Raw genomic sequence first — 15,404 nt, forward strand, 5'->3', positions numbered from 1 at the left:
CCTAGGTATTATGAATTTACTTGTGTCCCCCAAAATATGTGCTGGAATCCTGACTCCGACACCTGTGTGTGTAATCTCATTGAGAAATAGGGTTTTCTTTGTTACGTTAATGAGGCCATTATCCATGTACGGTGTACCCTAAACCCAATCGCTGTTGAGATAGAAAAATCAGATTAGACACAGAGAAAAGCATGCACAAACGGGAAGACAGAAGCACGTGTGACGGTCACCATGGGTCACAGCCCAGCCCATATGGATGAAGGTAGGCTTCTCATCAGTGTTTCAGACAGACTACACTGTTTCAAAATAAACCACTCTCTCCTAAACAACTCTTACAAAACGTTGGGAAGCTACAAAATGTGTGCTCAAAAATTAGCATCTCTTGTGGCCGGTTTGAAGACATACAACCCTTCATACTGCATTTAGGACCCTACCGTATGTAAATAAGACTGATTAGGATTAAAACTCTTCTAAATTCTACCTGACAAAATGAGTTTTGAAATATCATTTATCTAATGTTCTACAGATGTGCCCTCAATGTGGCCACAACATCGTCAAGATAGTCACTCCTATCCAGATTTTTTTTTTCTTTCTATAAAATTGCATACCTTCTGATCAATGTAAACTCACTCTGATGGTATGAGCTTTGCCAGCTGGGCAGCTGTTATGAATTATGTCCCCCCAAAATATGTGTTGTAAATCCAGACCTCTATGCATATAGTTATAATCCCATTTAGGAATGGGTTCTTTGTTGTTAATGAGGCAGGATTAGTGTTGGGTGTACCTTGACTCAATGTTTTTTGAGATCTAAAAAGAGATTAAACAAGCGAGCAAAGCAGAGATGGGAAATGAGATGCCAAGCCACATGAAGATCACCCAGGAGCAGAAGCTCAACGAGACAAGGACTTTCCTCCAGAGCCGACACAGACTTCCTCTGGGGCCAGCACCCTGAATTCAGACTTCTAACCTCCTAAACTGTGAGAAAATTTGTTTGTTAAAGCCAGCCCCTTTTGGTATTTCTGTTATAGCAGCAGGAGGTAATACAACAGCTGATGATGCCAGAATTTTTAAATAAGTGCTTACAGAAGAACTGTTTTTCATTGTAAATGGAACAAAATGAGGAAAACTACCTTGACATTTTCTTCTGATGGAAACTTGTCTTAGATTTAATTATGTCCCCCAAAGATAGGTGTCAACTTGGCTAGGCCATGATTCCCAGTATTATGTGACTGTCTACCGCTTTTGTCACCTGATGTGATTTCCCATGTGTTATAAATCCTACCTCTATGATGTTAACGAGGCAGTTACATTAATGAGGCAGGACTCGGTCTACAAGATTAGGCTGTCTCAAGTCCATCTCTTTTGACATGTAAAAGAGAGAAGCGAGCAGAGAGGGGGACCTTATACCACCAAAAAACAAGAGACAGGTGGAAGAGTGTGTCCTCTGGACCTGGGGGTCCCTGTACCAAAAAGCTCCTAGATCAGGGGAAGATTGATGACAAGGACGTTACCCCAGAGCTAACACAGAAAGCCTTCCCCTGGGGCTGATTCCCTGAATTTGGACTTCTAAGCCTACTAGACTGAGAGAGAATAAACTTGTTTGTTGAAGCCATCCACTTACGGTATTTTTGTTATAGCTGCATTCGATAACTAAGACAACCCTATATACATTTATTTCAGAGGGAGTAAGAAATTTCTATAGTCAGATCCAAGCATAAACATGAGTTAGCATCACCTTAATTCACTTTCTCAAAGTTAAAACCATAAGATCATTGATACCTAAAAATGTTTCTATAATTGATTGTATTTTGTTTTTAAAAAATGCCTGATATTCATTGATGTCATGATAGCTGCATTTTCAGAATCACATATGCTGTGAAAAAAATCAAGTACAAATTCCATTATAAATCAAAAGATTTATTCGTAACTCTTTTCTAAGTGTGCTTTAAAAAAAAAAAAGGTAAAACAACACACACACACCCCACCCGACCCCCCCCCCCCGCCAAAAATCCACACCTCCCAGGCTGATTCCCTCCAGTACGACTTCTCACAACTCTAGGATTTTGCCACATTCATTATAAGGATAGTTTTTTCCCTGTTAAAATTCTCTGTGAAGGTTTAAAATATTGCAGAGTTACCTGTATTTCATTGATAAGGCTGCTTTCTCTACTAGAAGAATATTTTTAAAAATAAATAAATATTGCATGGTACATGAAGGCATTCCCCAATCAATGTGTGATTTTGCTTCACCATGAATTGTCTGATGTGAAGCTCATTCCTTTCCCATTAATTCTGTCCTGAATGAGATGAGAGATGCAGAATGAGGGCTAATCTCTAAAAGCTTTCCCACGTTTACTGAACATGGAATTCACAGTGTACAGGAAGGGAATCCTGCCACATAAAGATTCTTCTCACTATTGATTTCTTCTTCTGGAATTACAACCACCACCACAAAAATGAGTATCTACTAATGCTTCCCCACACATTCCTAGAGGTTTTCTCCAGAATGGATTCTCCAATGCTCAGTAAGATATGAGCCACATTTCCTCACATTCAACACATTTATAGAGGCTTCTTTCCAAGAGTTCTCTGAATTCAATGTAAGGCATTAACTTTTTTTTTTTAATCTATACATTCTTAGCTTTCCTCTACAATGCGAATTCGTTGGTGTTCAGTAAGAAATGTGTGGTAATTAAAGGAATTTTCATATCCATAGGGGTTCTCTAGAATGTGTGTTCTCTGATGTTTAGCAAGGTTTGAGCTCCAGCTGAAGGATTTGTTACATACCTTACATACATAGGGTTTCTCCCCAGTGTGAGTTATCTGATGTAGAATGAGGGAAAAGCTCCGACTGAAGGCTTTGTCACATTCAGCACATGCATACGGTTTTTCTCCAGTATGAATTTTCATATGTTGGGTAAGGGACACGTGCCAAGTGAAAACCTTACCACATTCATCACATTGGTGGAGCTTTTCTCCAGCGTGAATTCTCTGATGTTTAACAAGGAACGAGTGGCAACGGAAGGCTTTTGGACATTCATTACATTCATAAGGGGTTTTCGTGGTATGAATGCTCTGATGTCGCGTAAGGTGTGAGGAACGGCGAAATGCCTTTCCACATTCAATGCACTCATAAGGTTTCTCTCCCGTATGTGTAATCTGATGGCGAATGAGTTCTGAGCCACTGCTAAAGGCTTTTCCACATTTCCTACAAATATACTGTTTCTTTCCCATGTGAATTCTCTGATGTCGAGTGAGGTTTGAGGCGCGGCTAAAGGCCTTTCCGCATTCGGCACATTCGTAGGGTTTCTCCCCAGTGTGAGTTCTCTGGTGCTCGATGAGAAATGAAAGGTAACTGAATGTCTTGTTACAGTCCTTACACTCGTGGGGTTTCTTTCCAGTGTGTATCATCTGATGTTTCACGAGGTTTGAAATCTGGCTAAAGGTTTTGCCACATTCCTTACATACATATGGTTTCTCTCCAGTGTGAGTTCTCCGATGCAGCACGAGGGAAAAGCGCCGACTGAAAGTCTTCCCACATTCCTGGCATCCATAGGGCCTCTCCACAGTACTGACGGTCATGTGTTGAGCCAAGGCTTCCGGATGAGAGACTGTCACTTGCCTGACGTACCCTTGACTTCCTTGCAGCATCTCAGTATCAGCCATACATTTCCAACCGCCTTTAAAACCGGAATCCTCAGGGCACTGGCTTAGAATTCTTTCCATTATCAAATACTGGTATGAGTCATTTCCATAAATATCATTTTTTGAAGAAATGTCTTTGATTTCACAATTTGACTCTGAAACTGAAAGATACCAAAAAACCAAGCAAATATTTCTTTTTTCTGTATTGAGTAAAATACGTACTCCCCACCAAAATGCCAGCTGCCTTCTTTGCAGAAATGGAAAAGCCAATCCTCAAATTTGTATGAAAGCGCAAGAACCCCAAACACCTAAAGCAACCTTAAAGAAGAACAATAAAGCAGGAGGACCTAAACTTCCCGATTTCAAAATATACTATGAAGCCAGAGTCATGAAAACAGCCTGGTTCTGGTATAACAATACACATACAGACCAATGGAATAGAAATGGAAGTCAAGAAATAAATCTATACGTTACAGTCAACTGATTTTTGACAAGAGTGCTAAATCCACTCAATGGAGAAAGTGCAGTCTCTTCAATAAACAGTGCCAGGAAAACTGGATTTCCACATGCAGAAGAATGAATTGGGATCTGACCCTCATACCATACAGCCAAACACAAAATCCAACTGAAAATTGATCAAGGATCTACATGTGAAGATTAAAACCATAAAATCTTATAAAACATAAGAGCATGCTGGACCTAATTTGTAACAATGGATTATTGGATATGACAACAAAAACATAAGCAGAAGACAGAATAGATCAATGAGACCTCAAAAGTGAATCGTCTTACGCTTCTTGGGACAGAATGTGCCCTCATTTTCAGGTTCTCAGGTTTCTGGGGAGGCTGCTTGTCCCACTAAAAGTATACGCTGCCTCCAGCGAGGGCTTGTGTAACAGCCAAAGATGAAAGAAACGTTCCTTGGTGAAAATTCACTAAAGCAGAAGGCTTAGGTATGAGGCAGTGTATCCAGGGAGTGTAACTCGGTCAAAATTTTGTCTCTTTTGGCTTTTGTACAGTAGGATAATCCTTGTAAGCATATTTATGGCTTCCTGTGTGATAGGGAGCCCTGGTGGGTTTGGGGTTTTTTTGTGTATCATATTTGGAAAAGCAATTCAACAAAATAGAAGAAGTGACCCTCCAAAGATACTTGGGACGGATGGACCCTACTAAACATTGCACCAGACTATGGCCAACGTTTTGTGGGAAGTGTATGCCCACATGAAATTTTCAAAATCCATGTTACCAACCAAAAATGTGAACACAATCAATAACTAAGCATGTGTTCCACTACTGAAAGAAAACACATGCCATCATCAAAAATTCAAAACATGAAAAAAACTGGGACCTTAAAAGGGTTAAATATTTTTGGGTGGGGCAAATGATTTGCTCTTGGCTACTAATCAAGTTTGGTGATTCAAATCTACCCAGCAGCTACATGAGTGGAAGTCCTGGTGACCTGCTTCTGTAAGATTACAGCCAAGAACACCCTAGGGAGCAGTTCTACTCTGAGGCATATGGGGATACCGTAAGTTAGAACTGACTCCATGGCAACAAGTTTGGTTTAGGGTTTTTTGTTGTGAGCTGCTGTAGACTAGGCCCCAGATTCATGGCAACCCAATGCACAATGGAATGGAACACTGCCCAGTCCTGTGCCATCCCCATGATCAATTGGGGATCAGACTATTGTGATTTTCACTGGCTGATTTTTCTGAAGCAGTTCAACAGGCCTTCCTTCCCGGTCTGTCTTAGTCTGAAAGCGCCACTGAAACCTGTACAGCATCATAACACGCAAGCCTCCACTGAGGGACAGGTGGTGGCTGCACCTAAGGGGCACTGGCCAGGACTGAACTCAGTTCTCCTGCATGTAAGGCAGGAATTCTACCGCTACCACCAATCCCTCAGTTTTTGGTTTTCTGATTCATCAAAGGACTTTGTCAACAAAGTGAAGAGACAACCTATAGGCTTGGAAAAAACTTTTAGGAACCATATATCCAAGAAGAGTCTACAGCTTAATGACAAGAAGACAACCCAACTGAAAAATAAGCAAATGACCTGAACACACAGTTTACCAAAGAGGATATTTAAGTGGCCAATAAGCACATAAAGATGCTCAACATCATTAGTCGTTAGGGAGATGCTAATCAAAACCACAATGAGATACCACCTCACCGCCACTAGAATGGCAATAACCAAATAAAACACAAAACAACAGATGTTGGCAAGGTTGTGGAGAAACAAGAATGCTCATCCATTTTGGTGGAAAGGCAAAATGGTGCTGCTGTGGAAAGCAGTTTAGCAGTTCCTCAAAAAACTGAACATAGAACTACCATATGACCCAGCAATCCCAATCCTAGGTATATACCCAGAAGTGAAAGCAAGAGTACAAACAGAAAACTTCTCCATCAATTTTCACTGCAGCACTTTTCACAACAGACAAAAGGTAGAAACAACTGAAATATCCACCAACAGATGAACGGATAAACAAAATATGGTCTATACATACAATGGAATGTTGCTCAGCCGTAAAGAGAAATTAAGTCCTGAAACATGGATGTACTCTGACAACATGATGCTACGTGAAATAAGTCAGTTACAAAAGAACAAATACACAGAAACCAAAGATTAGTGGCTATGTGAGGGCATGGGGGGCAAGGGAGAGGGTGGGAAGAGGTAAGGGGGATTTTTGCTTAAGGGACATGAGTTCATGTTAATAGTGGTAGAATAATTTGAAAAAGGGTTAATGATAATGGTTACACAACATGAAGAATGTAATCAGTGTCACTGAATTATACAGGTAGAAACTGTTGAATGGCAAGTGTTGTGTATATTTTGACCATAATAAAAATTAAAAATAGAAATAAAAGGCACCCCTTCCTTTCTTAATGAGATAATTAAATTAAAAAAAAAAAAACTCATCAATCGCATAGCTTTCGTAACGGTCATGTGACTGTGAAATCTGAAAAGTACACCCAGAAATTCAGAAGAGGTCAGAGTACAGACATGGGTGAATGAAAAAAAACAAAAAACGCAACCCACTGCCATCAAATCAATTTCAACTCAGAGACCTTATGAGACAAAGTAAAACTGCCCCATAGGGTTTCCAAGGCTGTACATTTTTACGCAAGGAGACTGCCACATCTTTCTCCTGTGGAGTGGCTGGTGGGTTCAAACCACAGACTTTGTGGTTAGCAGCCGAGCGCTTGAACTACTGCGCCACCAGGGCTTCTTATGGGTGAATAAGAAAGATTATATGTAAGTAACTGAAGAAGAGGAAAAAAAAACTATCAGGAAGATAAGTAATTCGGAAGGATGGGTGTTAGTCTTCACCATTTAAAATGTGTTTACTACCAGAATTGTCTGAAAATGGCAAGTTTATAATGTTGCCAATAAACAAACTACAAGTGTTCCTTGGGTCCCAAAAAGATATCAGATTCTGAATTCACTTACTGCCTTCAGAACATCTTACAGTAACTTATTCTAAATAAAAAAAGGAAAAAAAAAAACCGGTTTCTTTGATAACTATCTTCTGGTATACTCACTCTAAAACTGTACCTTCTAAACTTGTATCTGAAACTCGGTCTTGGTATAACAGTGTCTTTCCATCAAATGGCTTTGATAGGTAAACATTAGGCCTAATTTCTCCAGTTTGAATTTTATGAATGGACTTCATCATTTTTTTATTTGGAGCACAATTCTACAATATGAAGCTTTTTGCTTTTTTTCTTTTTAAATATTACCTGTATCTTTATTCTTAGGAAATACAGAAATACACACCAGTATTTAGGAGTAAGGACCATGATGTATACAATTTAACCACAAATGTTTCAAAAAGTAAATCATACTCCAAGTGGAAAAGTAAATGGGGCAAAGTGTTAACAATAGGTAAATTTGGGTAAAGGGGAAACAGGTATTCTTACACCTTTTCTATAAATTTTTAATTATTTTCAAACACATCCAAAATTTTATTTTTCCCTAAAACACACTTAGATAATTACCAATATTTTGTTTGGGAGAATACTATCTTTTATCATTCTGACTGGAAGCTTCTGCAGAGAAGTAAACAAACTTGATATATATTTAATAACTATCTCAGCACCCAATTGAGATCTATACCTCAATATAAATATATATAAAAATATAAATATATCTACATATATGTACATACATATTAGGCACATAAAAGACTAGTATTGGGAGGCAGTAGAAACAGCTGCTAAGAAAACTGTGAGTCCTCCATGAACGAATTCCCTATCTATTGAGCACTTTAGTAAGAACCCTGGGGATATAAACTGAGTAATTCTCTTCAGAAGCTTAGCACATAAATTGTAAGACAAAGAGAACACAGAAGAAAATTAATTAATGATATAAGACATGAGACTAAGTTTATTACAGAGTAAAAACTGAACAAAAGATTAGAGATAAGAGAGAGAAAAATCCACTGCAACAGATTTTAAAAAAAGAAAAGGCTTGATCTAGAAAGCCTTCATCAAAGAAACTAGTTGGGAACCGAAATACCATATGAAACCTGAGCATTTAATGACACTAGAAAAAACTATTGAAGTTAATTGCATAGATTCAGTATAGTATTTGACAGATGATTTCCCAGGTGAATGAGAGTAAAAAAACTCAACCAAGAAAACCAGGTTCAAGATATAAAAGTAGAATAGCAACTATGTATCACTGAGAATTAGAATGACTGGATTTCCATCAGAAATCCTGAAGGCCAGATAGCAATGGCACATTTTTAAAGTAGTGAAAACAGTCAACTCAGAATTCTACATCCAGTGAAAATATTCTTCAAAAATGAAGGCTAAATAAAGACATCCTGAGGGAAAACTAACTCCATTGTTAGTTTCCTATTTTATTCATTTCTGCTTGTATCTTTACAACTTTTGCCCATCTACATTCTCTGGATTTTGCTGTTTTTTTTTCCAATTCCTTAAAATGCATACCCAGTTCAAAAGTTTCCATTTTTATTCCTTTCTAATACAAGTATTTAAAGCTATAGTTTTTCTCTACATAGTACTTTAGCTGCTCTGCACAAGTTTTGTTATGTATTTTTTTCATTATAATTTGGTACAAAACATTTCTTAATTTCCTTTTATGATTCATTCTTTGTCCAATGAGTTACTTTTTGTTAAAAAAAAAAAATTTCTTAATTTCAATATACGTCAATTTTTCTACTTATGTTTTTGTTATTCATGTTTAACCTAATTATATTGTGATCACAAAATATAATCTGTATGATTCAAATCCTTAAAGATGCCCATTTGATCAAGTATTATCAATTTTATATACCTTGAGCCTATATACACACATTTAGAATTCTTGTATCTTCCTGGTTAATTGAATATTATTATAAATTGACCCTATTTATCTCTAGTAGAGTTTCGGTTTTTATCTCTAGTAAGGTTTTTTTGTCTTAAATTTTGCCTGATATTAATATAGTTATACTAGCTTTCTTTAATTGCCTTTAAAATTCTGCAAATTTGAATAAAAGGAGAACCAAAAAAGAAATGGAATTCAAAGACCAGACAGAGGGAAGAAAGAAGGACAAATCTATTCAGACTGGTAAGTAGGTGTGAAGTGGTCCCTTAAGGAGCTCGAGTTGAAGAGAGTTCCCAGCCTCCACATTTCTGGTATCTTTAAGGGAAAACTTTTCAGCCAACATATTCAAAGTGTTGCTTTCTCATTGACTAGCTGGGTTGTGATATTCTCCTCCTAACTGACTCACCTGAAAATAGATCTCTGCTCACATCTCCTTTCCTCAGCCAAGGCTCTTTCCCTTGCTCCAATAAGGAAACCACATCAGGCTTAGAAATGGAAAGACCTGCTTACAGAAAATGAAAAAAATTCAAAATAGTCCTTGAATCCTCAGAAAAGAGGGGCCATTAAAAAAAAATCAGATGTAAGTATGGAAGATGTTTAAAGATCAGGTGAAGCTACAATCCTCATCTTAAAAACTAATAAAAAACCATACCTTCCTTGGGAAAATTCAGCCAGATAAGATTCACAACCACCCTAAAGTGAAAATTCTGACTTGGGGGAGATTAGAGGTAATACTTACCCAGTGAGACCAGGTGGCCATAGTTCTCCAACATTACACATCTGTACAAATCCCTCTGAGCAGGCTGAAGCCATTCCCACTCCTCCTGGGAGAAGTCTATGGCCACATCTCTGAATGTCACTGACCCCTGAAATGACATACAGATATCTCCACAACTAGTACCCATGTTCCCAAAAGGCCCTGACCAAGGAATGAAAAGAGTCCCACTGCAAAGGGAAGACAGCACACCTAAGTCATGGCACTGGGAGATTTTTGAATTCTGAGGAATGCAGGTCAATTAGTTATTGTATATAACTAAAAGCCTAGTTATTTTTGTTTTGTTTTGTTCAACAACTAGGGAAAAGAAGAAAAAATATATGTGATTTATCCTAAGATAATTAACAATTTCATGACAAAGAATGAATTATGCATATGAACAACATGTGTTGTAACACTTCATGGAGAGTAAAGACTATTCCTTTGTGTTTAACACGCATATATGTTTTCCTTAATGCCAGCCTATTTTAATGTCATTTGGAGAGAATTTCCTCACGGTAACAATAACATGGAGCAAATAGCAGCAGCTCCCTTCCAACAGGGCATGCACTCTCGAGTTTCTCACAATCATCTCCAATTCTGAACAGCTGTGAAACTTTGTGGCATTTTTTGTAATGTCACAGAATAAGGATAATAAACAGCAAAGTGAAATGACCTCCTAAGAACAGAACGTAATACTTTCCAGGGTGGAATCTAAAGAGCTTTCCCTCAGGGTTAGGGGAATAATACATAAATAAGCCCCATCCGTGCAACCTGGATTTGACCCCTCTGAGTGATAAGACATGAAAATAAATCTAAAAGATTCCCAACTAGTAACAGACCAGGTGTATAGCAGAATTATTTTTACAATTTTTTAAGTTTAAAAAAGCAATCGAAGACTGTTGACTGATAAGAAAGCTGTTGCTTAAAGTGAACAGTGGTATCTGCACCAGAGGTGGAAACTGGACTCCCCAGCAAAACTCAAGAAAGCCTCTGCAATTGAAAACAAGTGTAACAAAAGGTAGGAAGAGAAATGGAGCTAAAAACAGGAACTAATTTGGAATGGTTGACCCTCTTATCCACACCCTAGCCAGCCAGGCATTTAACTCCGAGCGAACAAAATAATCAGTGCCCTTTGCTAAAGAAATTTAATGTCATGTCTGAAAAGTAAAATCTATGAGTTCAGAGATTTTCTTTTGCTCACTGCTGCACCCCGAAGACCTAGGTTAGTGGTTCTCACATTTTATCGAAATCTCTTGCAGCGACTGTTCAAACAGACTACTGGGCCACATCCTCAGAGTTTCTAATTCAGAAGGTCTGGAGTGCGGCTCAAGAATACGCATTTCTAGTAAGTTCTCAAGTGATGCTGATACTGCTGGTCCAGGGATCACACACTGAGAACTACTGATGCAGGTGCTCAATAAAAGTAGATGCTCAGTAAAAACGTGTTGAATAAATGGCTGAAGGGTAGCTAGTGAGAGTGACATGAAGTAAAGCAGCCCTCATTCCAATACTGGAAAAAAAGAGGAGACCGCGTAACAGCAGGCTTCTGCCATACCAGAAGCCCACCCATGTCTGGATATCGTTCTGTCAGGCTCCTACGTATAAGCACCTGAAGACGAGAAACGGGGCAGACCCCTGGGGTTCTGTCAGAAAGTTTCAGGAAAAAGAAGGCATATGTCCCAAACCCTGAAAAACAAGATTTCACTTCAGAAAGAAAAGGAAACACCAGCTTACCTGAAACATGGCTCACAAGGGACCCAGGAAAACCGCAAAGTCTAAACGGGCACAGCTGGCAGGGAGAGAAAGGAACCATGAGCGAGCAGGTCATCCTGGCGGCGCCCGAGGAACGGGGTCCCCCTCGCTGGAGACGCTCGTCACACACCCCCACACACCAAGTCGGGGAGCCAGAAGGGCCCCGGGCGCCGGGTGGGACATCGCGCGGGGCTCCGGCCGTTCCCTTCCTGCAGGATCTGGGGAGGGAAAGCAAGCCAGCGCTCCCAGCACCTCCGCATTTGGTCGCGGTCACGGAACAGGGTTTCCGGTCCGGAGCAGTCACTGGCCCTGATCCCCCAAGGGGCTCCGGGGCACGGGCCGGGCCCACAGGCCTTTCACGGCCGGCCGAGAGCGCCAGGCACGGAGAGGGCGGGCGTTCATTACCTGACTCGGGCCCAAACCGGGCCAGACCCCCGGCTCCACAGCCCAAGGACCCCGCCGCCGGCGTCGCGCGGACTGCGCCTTCGGGAGCCTCAGGAACCGGATTCGGAACCAGACCGCCCCGGAGAGCTGCGGGACTAGGCCGCCCGCCTGCGACAACTACAACTCCCAGAAGGACGCGCGGCCGTTCTGATTTGGGACGTAAAGCTCCACACTCATAAAACCACAACTCCCAGACCGACTCGAGACCGCGCCGACTGCGCCTGGAGACAGCGGCCGGCACTCTAGGACAACTACAATTCCCATAAAGACAGTCCGTCTGTACACTTGGGACTAACGATTCCATTCGCAGACAACTACAAATTCGAAACATCCCATCGCCACGCCAACAACGCCTAAAAACAACGGCCTCCGACCTCAGCCACAGTTCCCAGAGCCCATCGCGGCCTCCTAGCTAGAAACGGAGGGATCCACCCTCACAAAACGACGACTCCCAGAATGCATCGGTGCCGCGTCGACAGCGCCGGGAGACAATGGCCGCCCACCTAGGACAACTACAGTTCCCAGAGCCCATAGCGGCCTCCTAGCTAGAAACGGAGGAATCCACCCTCAGAGACCGACGACTCCCAGAATGCATCGGTGCCGCGCCGACAGCGCCCGGAGAAATGGCCGCCGCCTAGGACAACTACAGTTCCCAGAGCCCACCGCGTCCTCCGACCTAGAGACGAAGGGCCCCAAGCTCAAAAAACTACAACTTCCAGGATGACTTGGGACCGTGCCGACTGTGCCTGAGGCAAGACCGCCAGTCGGCGACAACTGCCGTTCGCAGAATCCACCACGGCCTCTGCGCATGGAACGCAGGGCTCCGCCCGCCGACAACTACAACTCCCAGAAAGCGCTGCCGTCACTGCACTGGAGACAAAGGGATCCACCCTCAGAAAACCACGGCTTCCAGAACAACCCGGAGCCGCGCCAACGGTACAATAGCCACCCGCCTCAGACAACAACTCCCAGAGCTACTTACAGTCCCGGCCATAGAGCCTGGTGGTAACAGCCATTGGTATCAGACACCTACAGTTCCGAGAGTCAACCTAGCCTTAGCACCTTGAAAGGAAACCTCCGTTGTAAGGCAAATATAATACCCAGAATGCCCTCCTCGCTCCTTCAACGCCTCGAAACGAGGACCTCGGGAAACTACAGTTCCCCTAATCCCTCGCGGCCCAGCGAGCGGCCAAGACTCCACCCCGGTGCCGGTACGGTAATGGTTCCCCTTACGTGAACCCTGACACTTGAGTAATTCGACCATCCCCAGGGATGGCTCCGTTTCCTATTGTGCTGCGGAAGCTGCCCCCTTAGTCTCCTCCGTGTCTCTGGCCCGCCCTAAAGCCCTCCAGAAAGAGGGGTCTGAATGGTCTCTTCCTGCGTAGTGCTTGCCATACCACGCACGTAGGGGAAGACTTAGAGAACAAACCAGAAACGTCCATGTCTTTAAAGAGCTCAGGGACTGAATGGGGTAGAAGGGGAGAGGAATTATTGTACAGTAAAACCAGCAAAAGCCGGAGCCTGTCAGAAAAAGAAACGTGTCAGAGAAGGGAAACTCAAATATTCTCCACTAAAACTAGCGATAGAGAAGTGGTAAGATAGCACCCTGTCAAAGGTGGAAAACTTGTGGGATCAGGAAACACAATTCCCATTGAGTTCCGGCTGGCGCAGGTTTCACCGTATATTAAACATGAGGATTTAGTAGTTGGCCGACTGAATCAGGGACTGTTGTTCCAAGTGGAGAAAACCGTTTATGAAAAAGACAGGCAAGGAATAAGAAGGTCCAGTAAAGGTGACAGAGAAAAAAAAAAATTGACCTGGTGAAGAGAGCAAAGGAGAGATGATGTGAAAGAAACGAGGCTGAAGAGGTAAGCAAGGCTTCATGAAGGGACTTGGATGTGACTCAGTGAGCAAGGGGAAGACGCTGAAGAGTTTTAAAGAGTATGACAGTCATTTGCATTGTAGTGGGTAGTGTTAGGAAATTCTGGTGGCTTAGTGGGTAAGAGCTAAGGCTGCTAACCAAAAGGTCGGCAGTTGGAATCCACCAGGCCCTCCTAGGAAACCATATGGGACAGTTCTGCTCTGCCCTATAGGGTCGCTATGAGTCGGAATCAACTCTATGGCAGTGGGTTTGGGTAGTGTTAAGGGTGAATTGAAAGGAAGGACTGGAGCCAGGAAGGGTCAGTGAGTGCGCTAGTTTCTGTATTCTCCGGACTATGATTTGAATTACTGCAAAGAAAATGGAGGAAATTTTATTCCAGAAACTATTTAGAACCTGGCAATGAACTGCATATGGTAGATGAGAGGGAAGGAAGAATTAGGTTCTTGCTTGGATGAAATATTTCCAGAAGTTCATTCTTTAGAGCCTTTTCTATGCTATGTCAACACTCTCATGACTTCAACTTCCAATTATACTACAGATCACTTACCCACATCTTTTGACTAATCATTTTGTTACACTAACACAGAAAAATGACTTTTAGGAAAAAGTAAATGAATGCATTTTGGGACATGTTTAGACCTATATGTGTGTTTACTCTTAACTACTAACTTGCGTCTGAATCATCTCTCATCAGGAATATCGCCATAACTTTATCATACCCATTTCCCCTAATCTTTTCTTCACACGGAAGTTAACCTGATATTTAAGAAAGCAATTCTGATCGTGTCATTTCCCTGCTTCATATTATTTGGTGGCTGTTGAATGCTCTTAGATAAAGGCAATATTTCTTAACATACTCCACAAGGTTGCATCATCTCACCCCTACCTTCAAATTTTTCTTATATTACATTCCGTCTCCTGACTATGCGAACCTTGTTTCCCCAAACGCCATTCTTTGTGGGCCTCAAGCTGTCAAAAATTTCATTGGGCATTTGGAGTACCCTGAATTCGTCAAATGAGACGAGGAGGATCTGAGTGATGCCACCAGGTAAACTACCAATGCCAGCAGAGGTGGTAAATGAATGAGAATGCAGAATGGATAATAGAAAACAAGTGCAGCTGTAAATGTAGTTTGTCCTACTAACCTTCCTTTTTAGGTTTCCCCTGAGAGTGGACCAGACTCCTAGAGAAGCAGCTCCCCAAATGTAATATGGAACAGTGGATGTAAGGAATGAAAGACACAGATTGTGGTAGACAAGGAGATACACAGACCCCTCTTCAAAGGAGGACTTACTGCCCAGCTGCAGGGAGGTCAGAAGTCAACCTCCAGCTGTCAGCGTTTTCAGAGTCGGCCTCAGCAGAGAAGAGTTGCTCCCTTCCCAGTGCAGGCTGCTGCTGGTGACTGAGGTGCAGGGTTATAAAGGCCTGACCACTTTGGCCTGATATGAGACACTGATGAGCTATACTCACTCCAGATGACTTTGCCATGGTTTTGTCAACCTACAACACAGTTTGACTTTTTCTCTACTCAAATTGTTTCCTATTTATTATCCCATCATCTCAAAGGTACTGACCTGTAATAAACACCTTGCA

At 41.8% G+C, this 15,404-nt stretch overlaps 2 protein-coding genes across 4 annotated transcripts in view; both read right to left on the reverse strand.

The window, feature by feature from the left end:
• The window catches only part of LOC100656825 (zinc finger protein 268), an 83,203-nt gene extending 70,181 nt beyond the window's left edge, over nucleotides 1–13,022 (reverse strand). The window contains exon 1 of the mRNA XM_023540423.2: nucleotides 12,912–13,022. The gene's annotated coding sequence lies outside the window, so the exon portion shown is untranslated. The remainder of the gene's footprint in view (nucleotides 1–12,911) is intronic.
• ZNF140 (zinc finger protein 140) lies at nucleotides 2,006–11,883 on the reverse strand. 3 transcript variants are annotated; one of them, XM_064271970.1, is made up of 4 exons: nucleotides 11,468–11,883; nucleotides 9,716–9,842; nucleotides 9,383–9,481; nucleotides 2,006–3,806 (listed from the first exon to the last, which is right to left on the reverse strand). In XM_064271970.1, the coding sequence occupies exons 1-4, from the start codon at nucleotides 11,474–11,476 to the stop codon at nucleotides 2,638–2,640; spliced, it is 1,404 nt and encodes a 467-aa protein (XP_064128040.1). In that variant the 5' UTR covers nucleotides 11,477–11,883; the 3' UTR covers nucleotides 2,006–2,637. The 3 variants fall into 3 exon arrangements, with proteins under 3 accessions (XP_064128040.1, XP_064128039.1, XP_064128038.1); XM_064271969.1 differs by lacking the exon at nucleotides 11,468–11,883 and having other exon boundaries at nucleotides 9,383–9,478; nucleotides 9,716–11,144; XM_064271968.1 differs by lacking the exon at nucleotides 11,468–11,883 and having other exon boundaries at nucleotides 9,716–11,144.
• Nucleotides 13,023–15,404: the final 2,382 nt, after the last annotated feature.

The sequence above is a fragment of the Loxodonta africana genome, chromosome 19, assembly GCF_030014295.1.
Source record: "Loxodonta africana isolate mLoxAfr1 chromosome 19, mLoxAfr1.hap2, whole genome shotgun sequence".
NCBI lineage: Eukaryota > Metazoa > Chordata > Mammalia > Proboscidea > Elephantidae > Loxodonta > Loxodonta africana.

Excerpts from the sequence above, each read along its gene's own strand:
- ZNF140 (XM_064271968.1), bottom strand. The coding sequence starts at position 9,881 with ATGGGTACTAGTTGTGGAGATATCTGTATGTCATTTCAGGGGTCAGTG. Across the intron at positions 9,482-9,715 it reads TGGCCACCTGGTCTCACTGG|CAGGTCTTTCCATTTCTAAG; the intron begins GTAAGTATTACC and ends ATTTTCTGTAAG. Across the intron at positions 3,807-9,382 it reads GAGCAGAGATCTATTTTCAG|TTTCAGAGTCAAATTGTGAA; the intron begins GTGAGTCAGTTA and ends GGTATCTTTCAG.